Source organism: Pezoporus wallicus, unplaced genomic scaffold, assembly GCF_028554395.1.
Source record: "Pezoporus wallicus isolate ANWC-B61680 ecotype Strahan unplaced genomic scaffold, APGP_CSIRO_Pwel_v1 contig_2456, whole genome shotgun sequence".
NCBI classification, from domain to species: Eukaryota; Metazoa; Chordata; class Aves; order Psittaciformes; family Psittacidae; genus Pezoporus; species Pezoporus wallicus.
In genome coordinates this window covers 754,287-768,798 of record NW_026637053.1, presented here as the reverse complement: position 1 = coordinate 768,798, position 14,512 = coordinate 754,287, and the positions used below count along the sequence as shown (strand labels likewise).

Below are 14,512 nucleotides of genomic sequence, written 5' to 3'. Positions count from 1 at the left end.
AGCATTTTGTCCAGCAATGCGCCAATTTGGCACATTTTCAAGGATGTTGTGAGGTTGTTTTTTTTCCCCTTGAGATGGTAAGAGCGCATTGGGAAGGCTCACAGGCGCCAGCTGACACTGCTCTCAGCTCTGTAGCTGTATCTGCTATGTGTAAGGGAAAGGCTCCCAGCTCCACCCCAGTCCTGCTGAATTCCTGTGGCCTCTCTTGGATGTTTATCCAAAGATGCTTCAGCTCTTACTCCGTATTACTCTAAATCTGACTGCCTGTTGTTTTTCCTCCCTGAGCTATTGCTCTAGAGATCTGTACAATGCCAGGATTAGCTATTTTAGGGGAACCTAGAGATTTTTAAGGGAACCTAGGGATATTTTAGGGATGGATGAGATCAAGAAGTTTCAGCCTGAGTACTCTTAGAGACTAGAAAAGCATGTCCACCAGCTAACTAGTTAAAATGTTTTTATAGTCTGGAGTGTAATCTCAGGACTGTCAGTTAGATAGACTATGATGTTCCTCTTGCAAGTGTGTTTTTTGTGATTACAAATACAGAACCCCGAGGCTTTTAGGAGCAACAGCAGGCAATTCATTCCAAAAAGGTTATACACTTTAAATACAGAAATGTAGGGGCAGTGTAAAGTGTGGAACTCTGATAGACATTTCCACTCAGGCTTTTTCATATTTGGTGAAAGCAACTGCACTGAACAAAAATACACACAAGCTGAAACCACATCAAAGACATACACGCTCTTAATATAAAACCAGAATATTTTGTCTCATTTTTCTACTAAACTTCCAGCCATCCCCAGTTTGCTGAAATGCCTTACTGAATGTACAAGCATGCCAACCACCCTTTACAACCCACAATGTGGGGCATTATTACAAGAATATTATTATTGTCGGATGTATGCCCTGTGTTTGCATTGTAAGGAAGGAGCACACACAAAATCAAATGCTCACACTGGGATACAAGTGACAGCAAGAAAGCAGATTATGCTGGAGATACTTATCTGCAGGTCCCTGTTGTACAGTGTCTCCCAGGATTGTTTTATTCTGTTCTGGTACTCAAAGACATCTGTTATTTTCTTAGGCTGTTTTGTTGGACTACTCAGGTTATATCATTTCTAAATGGTGTCTTTGTCAAGTGAATGTATCTGTAGTATACCCGAGATATGCTCTTCATTTTTTTCCAATCACTCTTTAACCTTTACAGCTCCCACACTTGTTTTATATATGCATGCAAATTTCCTAGTGGAGGAATGTAACTACACTGGAACGCATGGTACGTTTAAGTGTTGTGAAAGAAACAAAACCCTTTCTGCACCATACAGCTTCTGTCATTAGTAACGCCAGAGCAACAGCCACCTATGAAGCTGCCGAGCCTCGGCGAAGCTTCAGAGAAAGGGCCCCTGTGAACTAATCTCCCGTATTCAGGCTGTTTCATTCTAGCAATGGCTCAAAATTCAAGCTCAAACTGTCCGAAAGCGTGTCTGAGCCTCCAGGCATGTGAGCTAAGCCGTCGGGTGGGTCAACCCACCGCGATGCGAGCAGCTACTCAGAAGCGCTTCAGCTACCCCCTCCTCTGACATAATCTCCGGCTTCCCAGACCGGTCCCTCTCCTCGCTGCTGCCCGCGGCTCTGAACGAGGGCTACCGAGAACAAGACAGAGGACCACCAAACCCACCACAGCCTCGCTCCTTCGGTGCGAGGAGAGAGGCCCGCGCAGGCACACCCGGCGCGGGGCGGAGCGGAGCGGGAGGCGGGCCACGGCGCTGCCGCCGAGCCCCGCAGCGGGGCGGGGCTGTGTTACCGCCGGAGTGGAACCTCCTCCCCCTCCGCTGCGAGCGGCGCCCGGGCTGCCACATCGGCATCGCCGCTCCGAGAGCGTGTTTCGCAGAGCAGGAGACCAGAGCGCTGGGAGATGGAGCTCCGCTGCTGCTGCCGCCGCTGCCGCCCCCCGGGACTCGCGCTCCGCCAGGGCCGCCGCTGCCACTGCCGGGACGGAGAGCGCGGCGCTGCCGCTGCTGTCTAACTCAGGGGGGAGGCAGCTCGGAGGCCGCCGCGGACAGTCCGCCTGCCGGGCCCGCGCGGCGAAGCGCGGCCCCCACCTCTCCGCCCGCCCCGCTGCCGCTTCTCCGCCCCCGCCCGGCCCTCGGCTGGGCTCCGCCGCCGGCAGCCGGGCCATGGCGGGGCGATGAGGGAGCATCCGCCCCCGGCCGCTGGCTGCCTGCGGAGGCGGGAAGCGACGGGGCTGGGCGGCTCCGCCGCGGTAGAGCCGGGCGGCGGGGCGGGGGCATGTGGGGCGCGGGGACCGCGGCGCTGCAGCTGCTTTCCCGGGCCGTGAAGCAGGCGGCGGCGCAGGGGGCCCGGCAGGACCTGGGCCGCTGGCTGTCCCGAGCCGCTGGGACGGCGGCAGGAGGCGGCGGCGGGGGTACTGTCGGCTTCGTCCCAGCAGAGGCAGCGGGGGCTGAGGGGCTGCTGCTCCGGCCATACGTGGAGCAGGGCGGGCTGCCGCCGGCGGAGCTGCTGCTCTGCCAGCTGCCCGAGGAGGGCGGCGGCGGGTCCGGGCTGGCCGAGGCCCGGGGCTGGCGCTGCTCCTGCTGCCTCCTGGGCACCTGCTGGTGCAAGAGCTGCCTCAGCGTGTGCGTTCTGGCAGCCCTCTGCTTCGCCTCGCTGGCCCTGGTGCGCCAGTACCTGCGAGACCTGGTGCTCTGGGCCGAGAGCCTGGACAGCCTGGCAGGTGTGCTGCTCTTCACCGTGGGCTTCATCATCGTGTCCTTCCCCTGCGGCTGGGGCTACATCCTTCTCAACGTGGCCGCCAGCTACCTCTATGGCTTCTGGCTGGGGATGGGGCTGATGGTGCTCGGCGTCCTTGTGGGCACTTTTGTCGCCCATGTGGCCTGCAAGCGGCTGTTGGCCCACTGGGCGAGGGCCAGGATCCAGGGCAGCGAGACTCTCAGTGCCATCGTCCGCGTCGTGGAGGGCGGCAGTGGCCTCAAGGTGGTGGCTCTGGCACGGCTGACCCCGATCCCCTTTGGGCTGCAGAATGCTGTCTTCGCGGTGAGTTCCCGTGTGGCCAAGGAAAAAGCTCTGGCTGGAAGGATGGCTTGCACCATAGCGACCAGTGTCAGTGGTGGAAGTTGCCCTCTTTCCCGGGAAGAAACCTTGGTTTCTTTCTTTTCTAACAGCATTAAAAGTAATATTCCCTTGCCTGCCTTTGCTAGTGGCTCTTCTGTGCTTGTGGAGGGATGTCAGGTTTTCAAGGTGCCTTGTTCGGTGTCATTGTGTTAGAGCTGCTGTCTATGTTTCAAGACTACATTCTGATGATGGAAAGAAGTACCAATGTGCTGGTTAGCAAAATCTGTGGAGAACACAACAGTTTTTAAGTGTGTGTGTTATCAAAGTGATTGGAGTGGGAGGAAAACTTGTATTTTTAAGTGGTCATGTCAGATCTGTCTGAACTACTTAATAAAAGTAATTATATTGGAAAGAAAGAAATTGACAAAATTCCTCCTCTGCGTGGTGTTTGTAGCATACATCTGGCAAATCCATGACGTGGTAGGTCCGTGCACATCAGAGAGGCCGCATATCTTGGGCAAAGCAGGAAGATGTAGCCTCAGAGCTGAAAAGAGACTGTATACCACAGTGGTATTGAAAGTTGGTTTAAACTTTGAGTTTGACAGGGGGTTATTCTGGCTTTTCTTTCTACTTTAAAATGACGGTGTGTTCTTTAAGAGCAGCCATGTAAAACTTACAATCTTACTGTTCTCTTTGGTCATCTTAAAGGAGAAAGTAGAGTATGGAGGGTCCCCTTTTTGAGTACCATCATGCTGATGATGACAATTTCAGACCCTCATCTCTTCGTGAGTCCTTTGAAGGTTTTGGTTTTGGCTGTGTGTTACGCCTTAGTTGTGTCTGCTAACTCTCTGGAATCAAAAGAAAGCAAACCAGATGGTGAAATATTTTAAGCATTTAACAGGAGCTCATAGGTTCTTTAGTGTAAGAGACCCTCTAAAAAAGTGGTTTGGTCTGCCACTTTGTTACAGTACACTTTCCTTCCCCCCTTCTGCAGTCCTGGTCCTGTACCCTTCTGAAGTGCTTGCTTAATTCTGACAAAATCATCTGATTGAAATGCATAGATCACTGAATACCAAATTTTTTATTTAAGAAAAAATCCGCACAGTTTTTAGGGGTTAACACCCCCATCAAATATTTAAAGTTGCTATGTATAAAGCTATGTATGCTGAGGCATTCATCTCAAGAGCTGCAGTCTCTGTCCGTGAAAACTGTAGCAATTTATAATTTCTTTTTAAGCAGGTCATTTAACTATTTCCTTGTAATTGAGAAGAAACTCCACTGTTTTATTTATTTTCTTATATTACTGCAGGACTGAGGAAGCTTAGACCCATGCAGCTGGGAGCAGAGTCCTGCCAGAGCTCAAGGTCCCAGTGTTGCAGATGAGGCTTCTGCTGTAGTGTGACCCTCCTAAAGTGGGGAGAGCTGATGTGCTCCAGTTCTTCACAGCTTCTGGGTGTCACTTGAAGTAGTCAGCAGATGTAGAGTAGTATTGAATCTCGAGAACTGGCCAGAGAATTACTGGGTTAAAAAGATTTCCTTCATGGCAAACCATTTGGTTGGAAACACAATTAAGCAGAGTATTCAGGCCAGTGCAATATTAAAATGATGCTGTAAATCAGCATTTTGTATTCTCTCAGTACTGCAAGCTAAATAATTTTCTTTCCAAGGGGAAGGTTTCAGTGTTAAAATAACAGATAGGAAATGAGATGAAACCAGATTCTTGATATGCCAAGTAACTTGGATATTGCCTGCTAAAACTAATTTGGGTTATGTTTATTACTCCGGATTTACTACTGCACAGCATAGTCAAATAAAGCACGGTGTGTTTAAATTTTAACTGAGAACGTTTAATATGAACTGCTAGATTACTGAAAATTAAAGATGTTGCATGCAAATCTGGGAATTCAGGGCAGTTTCTTGCTGTTAGTCAAGTGTAAACTATGTATATAATACAAAATTCTACCTACATGGGTCAAGTTGTTAATTTCTTTGAAATCTGATTTATTTGAAAAGTTAAAATTGCAAGGGGTTTTGGGGTGCCCTAACCATTTATCCATTCCCTGTCCTAGCAGCTTTAGCAATGAATTTGAGAAGGATTGCTCTTAATAATGGAGAAGAGACCAGTGGCCTTAAGAAAACCTATGTGTCTTTAATTTTCCAGCAGTCTGGTCTGTGTGCATGTGTATAAGTAAACAGGAGATACTGAGAATGCTTAAATGAGAGGGAAGGGAGGAAGTGACACATGAAGTCCAGGGCAAAACATAACCTTGATGTGGGAGTGGTCATCTGCAGGGCTGGGATTACTTGATGGATTTCCACAAGCACTTGTTCAGTGGTGTGTACCACCTGCTGAGGGGATTGAGGAGGTTGAATTGCCAGGGAGTATACAGTAGGGAGGAAGAGCTTCCTAGCATTTGGCAAGTGATGGGATTATATTATCTGACAGCACAAGAGGAAAATTAACACAGGTTCCTTAGTCTTTCACCAGCCAGACATGAGCGTCTTGTTTCTTAAGTTCATTCTGCTGCTCTTTGGGAAGGTGCTGATAGTAGGAGCAGTGGGGTAATGCATTTACTTGCCTTTATGAAGACCTAGAAACTTGTTAACTGAAAGCATGTTCATATTTCTCTTTGAGTGGGTTTTGCTTAATTGTTGCTCCTGTGGTGCCAGGTTGGCCTCAGTTGCTGGGGTGGGCTGATAGCTGTTACTGGAGTGTTTGCCCACCCACAGCCGTCTTCCCTTGGCAGCTCTTGAGTGTTTTGAAGGCAGGTCTGTAAGGAGCCCTGGTATGCAGGTTATCACCTCTTTCCTACTAGTAGGTCCCTGGAGTGAGGTTTGTGCAAACTGATTATTTGTAGTGCCAGGTGTAGGTTAGATCAGCATTTATATTTCTTCTTCTCTTTGAGAGGAGTATCATGTGTATGAAATAATCTGGCTAAAAAGAAATCTAGAGTGTCCAAGTGAGCATCTCCGGTTCCAGAAATGCACAGCGTGAAATCAGATGTGAAGAAATGGTACCTGCTTTGCAAGAACAGGCAGGCTGCTTACTCTGCTTCTTGAAAAGTTGATAGCTATTTTTTGTCTTGTTTTTTATTTACTACTTGGTGGCATTGCAGGTTTTATTCTTCCCCCCTCTCACAGCACCTCAAACCTCACCCCCCACCCCGAGGAAATAAAAGAGCATCAACACTGTCCTTTGCTCTCAGTTGCTAGGCCTGCCGGATCTGAAATACACAGATCTGTAAGTTGAGTGGAGAGAAATCTACTGCAGTCCCTAAAGGCATGTGAAACCCCCAACAAAGTCCTGACACAAGCATTTATTCTTTGATAGTACTGAACCAAAGTTGTGAGCTGCAAAGACTACACAGAAATTCTACCAGACAAAGCCTGTCCAAGGCTTACTGGGAGATTTTCTGGCTAATAATCTTGTTACCAGAGCAGTTAGGTAGTTCTTAATTTCATTTAAATACGTCAGTTAGGCCCATAACACAATTATATTCATGCATGCTTTGGGAATTCGCTGTTAATTTTTGCTGGCTTGAGCTTTCACTAGAAATGGAGTTCTGGTAGCTTCTGTTTATCAGAAGCTGTGTTTGTCTGGCCACACAGACCCCAGTCTAGCAGGTTTGTAGAATAGGTCAAGTTCGTAAAAGGAAAGAAATGGAAAGCTGTAAGTTCAATTGCAGATTTCTCTGCTTTCTTAGGCAGGGACACTGTCCACTTCTTGTGCCTCCTGGGGGAAGGAATACCACTGTAGGTCTAAGCCTTGCAAACCAGTGGTTGAAAGGGCACCTGCAAGATTCCACCCTGCTTTCCCTAGCTTTCATTTTAATGGAAGCACAGGTTGCAGTTCAGTGTGTTCATTGGCAGCCTCTCGCTTGGAGCCTCTCATGACTCAGGAGGTCCAGTTGCTTCAGGACAAATCCAGGTGTGCATATGTGTTGCTCTGCAACCGAAGTGTCCTTAATGTATGTACAGAAATGAGAGAAGTGCCTGGGAGCATTAAAACAATCTTTGGGAAGTTTCTCATCTCCGTTACATGTAATGACAATGCCCTACTTAGCAAATCTTGCCTCAGCATTAGTATTTCAGAGACTTTTAATAGCAGCTCCTTCATTCCTTTGGCAATATGTTAAATTTTCATTGTGCATTCTTACTGCATGGCCCAGATTACTATTATGTTCAGGGGGAAACAAGGTTTCAAAGCATTGGTCAAATGTGAAGTTCTGACATAATTGGAGAGGGACTTTTTACAAGGGCATGCAGGGATAAGACAAAGTGTAGTGGCTTTAAACTTAAGGAGGATAGATTTAGATTAGATATGAGGAAGAAATTCTTTACTGTGAGAGTGGTGAGGCATTGTAACAGGTTGCCCAGAAAATTGTGGATGCCTCTTCCCTGGCAGTGTTAAAGGCCAGGTTGGATGGGACTTTGAGCAACCTGGTCTAAGTGTAAGGTGTCCCTGCCCATGGCAAGGGGTTGGAACTAGATGACCTTTAAGGTCTAAACATTCCATGATTCTATGAGTTATGTAGAGCTTTTTCATTATAAACCTAAATTAATCTTGTGTATAGAGGAACTGTATTATTTGTGGTGCTGGTGTATATTTCAGTCTGTGGGAAGAATAATTTGCAGCATGAAGTTTTGATTTGAGTTACTGGATCTTGTTCCAGTGAATCAATCTTTATGCTTCAGTGCATTTGCCTCCTCCATTGCCCTTCCTTCCTCCTAAAAACTTTCCACTGATGCTGCTTAGAGCTTTGAGAATTCAGCACTGTGACTTTCATAGTAACTAAAGCTTATTTTAAGAATAGCATGATGAAATGTGTAACTTTGCTGCTATTCTCTTGTCTTCGACATTGTACAGAACTCTCAAGGTCAATAATTTCTGTGTAGGCTCCCAGTGTTAGGGGCTGTTCTTAATTAGAACTTGTTTTATGCCTATGTGATCAACTGAATTGTCTGGAAAATTCCTTAGCCTGCTTCTTTCAGAATCACCCTTTTTGTACTCATTTTTAACCTGTAGTTTTCTCCTGTTTCTGTTTTCCTGAGTAAATATCCTTTGGCCTCTTGGCTCTTTCATTTACTATTTCCTAATGGCTGCTGATACTAATTTAGCTAGTGCTGTGTATTTTGTTCCCATGTAAACTGTCCACATATTGGCTGAGAACAGAAATTTCAGCAAAGAGGGGAAAATATTTTGACGTATTGTTAGTGTTTTTTTCCAGATAAATTAAAAGCTGTAACTGTGTACTATGTAATGAAAGTGTGATGTAAAACATCTTGGGTAGAGATTCTTAATGATACCCATATATCTCAGGGTAGATACAGATAAATATCACTGATGGAGATCACTGACAGTTACATGTATCTGAATGAGATATATAACTTCCTTTGCAGAGGCCAATTGTATCTGCCATTCTGTTTACCTAGATATTTAATACAAAAACATTTTAAACAGTTGCCTCTTATCAGTTGCCATACGTGTAAAGTGCAAAGCAAATAGGTTTTTGCTTTAGTCCTTCACATTTGATAAAGTAATTTCTTCCTGCAGGCAAATTCTCATAAATTGTAGGGCTCTGTTCACCATGAAGAAATGAACATCTTGAATGAACAGTGAAATTACGTCTTTAGTTAATGACTTCTGCACAGAGATGTTGTGTACAGTAAGGTAAAACAAAATAAAACGTAAGAACTTTTGAAAGACTGGATGAAAACCAGCCCTGTACTGTTTTGATTCACACACAGTAGAAACTTTCAGTGAAGGAATGTAAGAAATCCTTTCATTATTTTGCATAGGAGTGGCAGTCTGGCTGTTTGTGCACATAGACTGTGTTAGAACTATGCTCCATTTCTTATGCTCTCTTTTACTCAGATTACAGATTTGTCACTACCCAACTACCTGATGGCTTCCTCAGTTGGACTGCTTCCTACTCAGCTCCTGAACTCATACTTGGGCACTACCTTGCGCACCATGGAGGATGTGATTGCAGAACAAAGTGTTAGTGGCTATTTTATATTCAGTTTACAGGTAAGTTAAAAGAATAGCTTTCATAGACCTTGGTATCAATAATGTCAGTTTCTTTACGACTCCTTGGGTAAGCAGTTACTCTTGGAAACAGTCATCTTTTTGATTTTTTTTTTCTGTATCCGCGTGATTTCTCACCCATCTACTGTACCAGTGGGATTCAAAGCAGAACTTTTCTTCTGGAGACAGTAGACAAGTTTCCTTCCTGTAGCTTTGTCTCAAGTCATTTGGAATGCATATAGGAATGTGTGAGACACAGAGATTTGTCTTTCACACTGTACATCCTCAGGTAAAAGGTGTGGGTTGCAGTTGGTCTGGGGGGAATGCATGTCTTGGGGGTTAAGAACTGTTCTCTGTTGGCATAACAGATCCCTAGTCTGAGATAACCGACCTTGTACAGGCTGAGCCAAGTGAATATGGCATGTGGTATTGAAAAGTAGTGGATATTAAAAAGTGTTTATAACTGGTTTTGGTATTTTCAGTAGATTGTGTAAAACTGAGCTGATGTTTCTTTTTTCCCAGCCTTATTGACTGCTAGATACCCAGAGATACTGGTTTCCAGTGTACTGTTTTCTTTTGATTTTGTTCTGTTAGCAAAGTTTAATTCTCTCTTACCTCATATGATGCAAGCAGAACTTACTCAGTGTTCTCTTTTCTGCCACAGTTTTGTCAAATTTTCTTCTTTTGCCCTCTGTGGTAATCTCCTGATGGATTTTAGTTGTGTCATTTCCCTGCTACACAAAAGCCTGTGTGCCACCAGCTGTGAAGTAGCATGTTCAGGGTGCATGGACCCAGCATGTGTGCAGTGGTCACTGTTAGGACTGGACACTCCCCATTTTGTGTAGGTGTTCAGGATGGAAAGTGTTGTAGAAATAATATTTTGCTAAAGCCAGCATCAGAATATCCTAATTTTTCAAGTGAGTAAATTCATGAGAAGTATATAGTACCTTTATGTAAGCTTAGCTGATAAAATAATTTGTCAGTAAATCTTTGGGGTAAGCGTTAAGTCTGAGACTATTACAAGCATCGAGGTCATGAGTATTTCAGAACCAGATTATATACTAAAACCACCTCTCACAGTGTCAGTACTTCAGGCTGTGTTTGGCTGGCAGTTACTGTGTTTTGCAGACTTTGGTACTGCAGTCATTTATCTTCCTCTGTTTTTACAATTGTAAAGCTGATGTTTAACAATGCCAAGTTGTAAAACTAAGTCTAGGAGGACCATTTTAATACTCCTTCCTTCCCAACTTTTGTGTTCTTAAATGGAAGATTTAATTTATAGGCTTCATAGAACAGGGTTGTGAGTATTAAAATGCCTTTTTAAATGTGGGGTGAATAGATCAAGGAGAAAATAAATGGTTACTTGGTAATCTTTTGTTTTTGTTGTGAAATGTTATTTCCAGACTAGTAGACTAGATATGCTAACAACAAAGCTAGCATATCAGAACATAGCCATTGTGTCATCATTATTCATCTAGGGAACTAGGCTACTGGTAGTAGTATTTCTAAAACCAGTAAGATGTAAATATTTGGATAAGCTTTTAGAATAGGATTTTTACTATGTATTCAGAATTTTGTCTCCATAGTCTCCTTTTGATTCTTACATTGGCCAGCTTTTGAACTGTATAATTTGAATTAGTGAGAAACATCTTTTTTTTCACCACAGGGATAGGAGAGGTAGTGAAACCTTTATCCTTGGAAGTTTTCAGCACCTGACTAGACAAAAGTGCTGAGCAACCTGGTCTGATCGTCCAGCCAACCCTGCTCTGAGCAGCAGGTTGGGCTAGAGACTGCCACAATTCTCCTCTGACTGTACTTGTGGATCATCTTACTTGGGGATATTCTAACATCTTTTATGCCATGCCAGCAGATGTTTTAAGTGATAGTCCTCAAAGAAAACATAGCCTTACCAATTAATAATGAAGTTCAGATGTTTGACTCAAAACTTTAGGTTCTGTTGTAAACAGTACAACCTTTGTTCAGTGTTTTTGGGGGTTTTGTTTGTTGGTTTTGTTTCTTTTTTTGTAAAGTTGCAGACTAGTTTCATAAAATATTCTTTAAAAAGGCAAAGCAATTCTTTCAAGGGCACTCTCACTATGAGACAGCTTGATTTTTATTTGAAGACTATTATTTTTCTTAAGGAGGATCTCATTTGTAGAACTTAACTGATGTTTTATTGAAACCAGAGGCTTCCTCTGGGGAGCGCAGTGCATGCTGTTGTCATTGAATGAGTAATTTCTAAGCAAAAATTGTCCTGGTTTATTCCTGATAATAATTGTGGTGGAAGTTTAAAATTCTTAGTAGTAAAATAAAGAGCAAAACCCTGAACTAAACCCTAGTTTTGGACAATATTTCCTGCTTAAAACAAACAAAACCCACACCACCAACATTCTGTCCCCTGCACCATTGTCTAGAAACCAAGTTCTTCCCATACAGACCACTGTAAGTTGCTCAGTCCTGTTTAGTGGTGATAGCTGAGAAGCACAGTGATAATGCTGCTCTCTGCCCTCTTCCACACCAGAGGGGCAAGGACAAGAAGCTTTATTTCTTTTCATCTGCATCATCCCCTCTCTGCTATTTTGCAAATGACGCCCCGTACAATTTTGATCTATTATTCACTTGGTACATGGGAAAAGAGCCCTTTTGACTGACAGAAATACACTGTGTTGTTTCTTTGTGGAGGTATTTTTGCCAAGAGAGAAAGTGAAGGGATTGGTTTTTAATAAGTACTTGGATGTCAATGGAAAGAAAGAAAACATATTTTCAATTTATATCAGTATTTAAGGTCCATGTAATGTCTATGTTCTGATATGCTGTTATGTTGTTAGCGTGTAGGTTTAGAGCCACTCACTGGTCAAGTTCATCTCCTATCTGATGTCTTGACATGTAGTCAACAGGTGCCTCCATGCATCTTCGCATCAGTGACTTTTTAGTTTGTTCCGAACAGTTGGTTTGTATTCATGCTTACAGTTTATGTAGTCTACAACACTCTTTGTTTTTTTTACAGATTATCATAAGCATAGGACTCATGTTTTATGTCGTTCACCGAGCTCAAGTGGAACTGAATGCAGCTATTGTAGCGTGTGAAATAGAAATGAAGACCTCTCTTGCTAAAGACAGTCAACCAAGCATCAGTGGTTCAACCACATACTGCAACAAAAGGACAGTAGCATTCTCTGGAGGAGGTGTCAATATTGTGTGATTTCAAGTATTAATAGAGTAAGGTTTTGTGTACCTAAGCTATTGCCTAGAAATACCTATGGACAATTCAACTAGTTTAAAAAAAACAACAAAACAGAAGAATTTACCAGTGGTTACAGGTTGTACTGTGGCACAAACCAACCGACCAGCTCTTCAGTTGCACATGGGGTGACTTCTAGCAAGGAAAGAAAGATGGTGAAGTAACTTAAGATGTAAATGCAAATTTGGCTGCACCTTTGGTCATTTACTATGCCTGTCATGGCCTGTAGTCTGCACTTTAGGGTTTTTTTTCCTTTGCTCCTGTAAACTGAAAAATGCTTCTATAAACTGAGAAAAGTAGCACAGAGGTAAATATTTTTCTGCTTAGCATTATTTATAAGCCTGAATAATTATATGCAGTAGAATTTTATTACTGATAAAGATGAATGAGAAAGTATGCAATTCAGTGTATGTTATTCTTGAATATGCTTTTGCATTGGAATTGCTTCCAGAACTTGGAGTGTATTATTTAGCTAATGATGGGACCATTTGGCTTTTCCTTCATTTTGGGGTCAAAAAAAAACCAAAACAAAGCAAAATCCCTATACAAAGTTTTGATTGAATGTATTTTTGTAAATCATTAAAAATGTCGCAGAACCATGCATACATATTCATACAAGCTTAAATCCTACATTGTGGGACTGAAGTGCTCTTAAATAACATTTTAAGTTACACTGTGTAATATGCAAAGTAAAAGGGAAAATATAGAAGTTATAATAGATTGCAGTGACTAACTGAAGGAGACTTCATGACCTAACTGTTGCATTGGTTTTGCCACTTTGGTGATTGTAACAAAGGGCTGTTCCATGTTAGTCCTGTTTGTAGTATTTTTAATTGTTAAACAGAGGGAGTTTTTCAACTCTAATGACTGCTCGTAATAGTGCTTCCAGAACAGGAAGCTAAATCCCTCCTTTAAACAGAATGATGGGATACTGGCAGTACTTATTTTACATGTAGGTGGCCTTTATTTTGTAAGTGAATCCCCCTTCTCCTTTGTAAGTGAATCCTTCGTCATTCCCCCCTCCCCCTCCCCCCCCCAAGCTTTAAAAATTCACTTTGGTTGGCATGTTTTTTTCTAAAAGTTTTAATTTTTTTTAAAGGATGCAATCTATTATAAATTTCATCAGCATGAAGAAATGAAAACTAGAGGTTCTCCTTGGAAAAATAAATAATCCAGTAATGGAGGAGGACAGTAGTGTCTCTGAGACTCAGGAATTCTGACTCCTTTTTTGCAAGATAACACTGTATTGGATAATGCTTCTTTTATGTGTGCTGTGGACTGTTTTTCACTGAGTTTGAGTAGACTGGTTAAGCCGATAGTAATTTTTGTGTGTGTGTGTGTGTGTGTGTGTGTGTGTGTGTGTGTGTGTGTAAAAGGAAAACAACAATAACGCCTGATATTCTGTATGTGTGAGTTTCATGTAGATATACATACCAAGGTTTAATTGCTCAAACACACACGAGTCACCTGATACAAGAAGTGATGTATTGCCTATTTTGCGTGTTTGTAAGGATTCTTTCAGTCTTCAAATCTTGAATGCAATGATTTTGCCTTCTTTTTGTAAGGCTGTTTATAGGGTCCAAGCAATTTTCGTTGTGTTGAGAATAGCAAGCCATCAAAGCTGTTGGGAAGCAGAGATTTGATAGCCTCTAGCAGTCTTACTGTGAGGACGTACGGTACTCACATAACTTGGCATCTGCGCCTTCCCTGGTAGTAGAAGTTCAGTTTTATTCTTTAAGTATGTATCCTTTGCAGACTGCTCTTCTTGGGCCTTGAGACCTAAAGAACTGAACTATTTAAATGAAACAACAAAGTTCAGATTGTCTCCTTTTTGCTGTTTTGGGGTTTGGTATTTTTGTTTGGTTTGTTTTTGAAAAGGAAATCTGTGTATACCTGGAGGTGTTGATTTACACATCTCTGCCGCTGACAGCTCCTGTGTGAAAACGAGAGCCAGATAACTCTTTGATGACGTTATTTGTCATCATAATAGAATTGAGCCCTTTCTTAACTAAAGGTTGGAAGGTTGGTTGTTTTTTTCTTTTTTGTTTGTTTGTTTCTTGGAAAGAACAATCCTTCAGTAAATGAACTGATCTGAACTTTGCTCCGTCTTGCCAAATCAACAGTATTTCGAAGAGGGTATCTCTTTCTTTGCATTTTTTAACTAACTTAAGGT

At 43.0% G+C, this 14,512-nt stretch overlaps 1 protein-coding gene and 1 pseudogene across 1 annotated transcript; both read left to right on the top strand.

Annotated features, from left to right (window-relative positions):
• Positions 1-832: 832 nt before the first annotated feature.
• Positions 833-2,190, top strand: LOC130595917 (uncharacterized; annotated as a pseudogene).
• TMEM64 (transmembrane protein 64) lies at positions 2,161-13,676 on the top strand. The gene is made up of 4 exons (XM_057402970.1): positions 2,161-3,052; positions 8,946-9,101; positions 12,106-12,646; positions 13,439-13,676. Exons 1-3 carry the CDS (start codon positions 2,288-2,290, stop codon positions 12,298-12,300), a joined length of 1,116 nt encoding a protein of 371 aa, XP_057258953.1. The 5' UTR covers positions 2,161-2,287; the 3' UTR covers positions 12,301-12,646; positions 13,439-13,676.
• Positions 13,677-14,512: the final 836 nt, after the last annotated feature.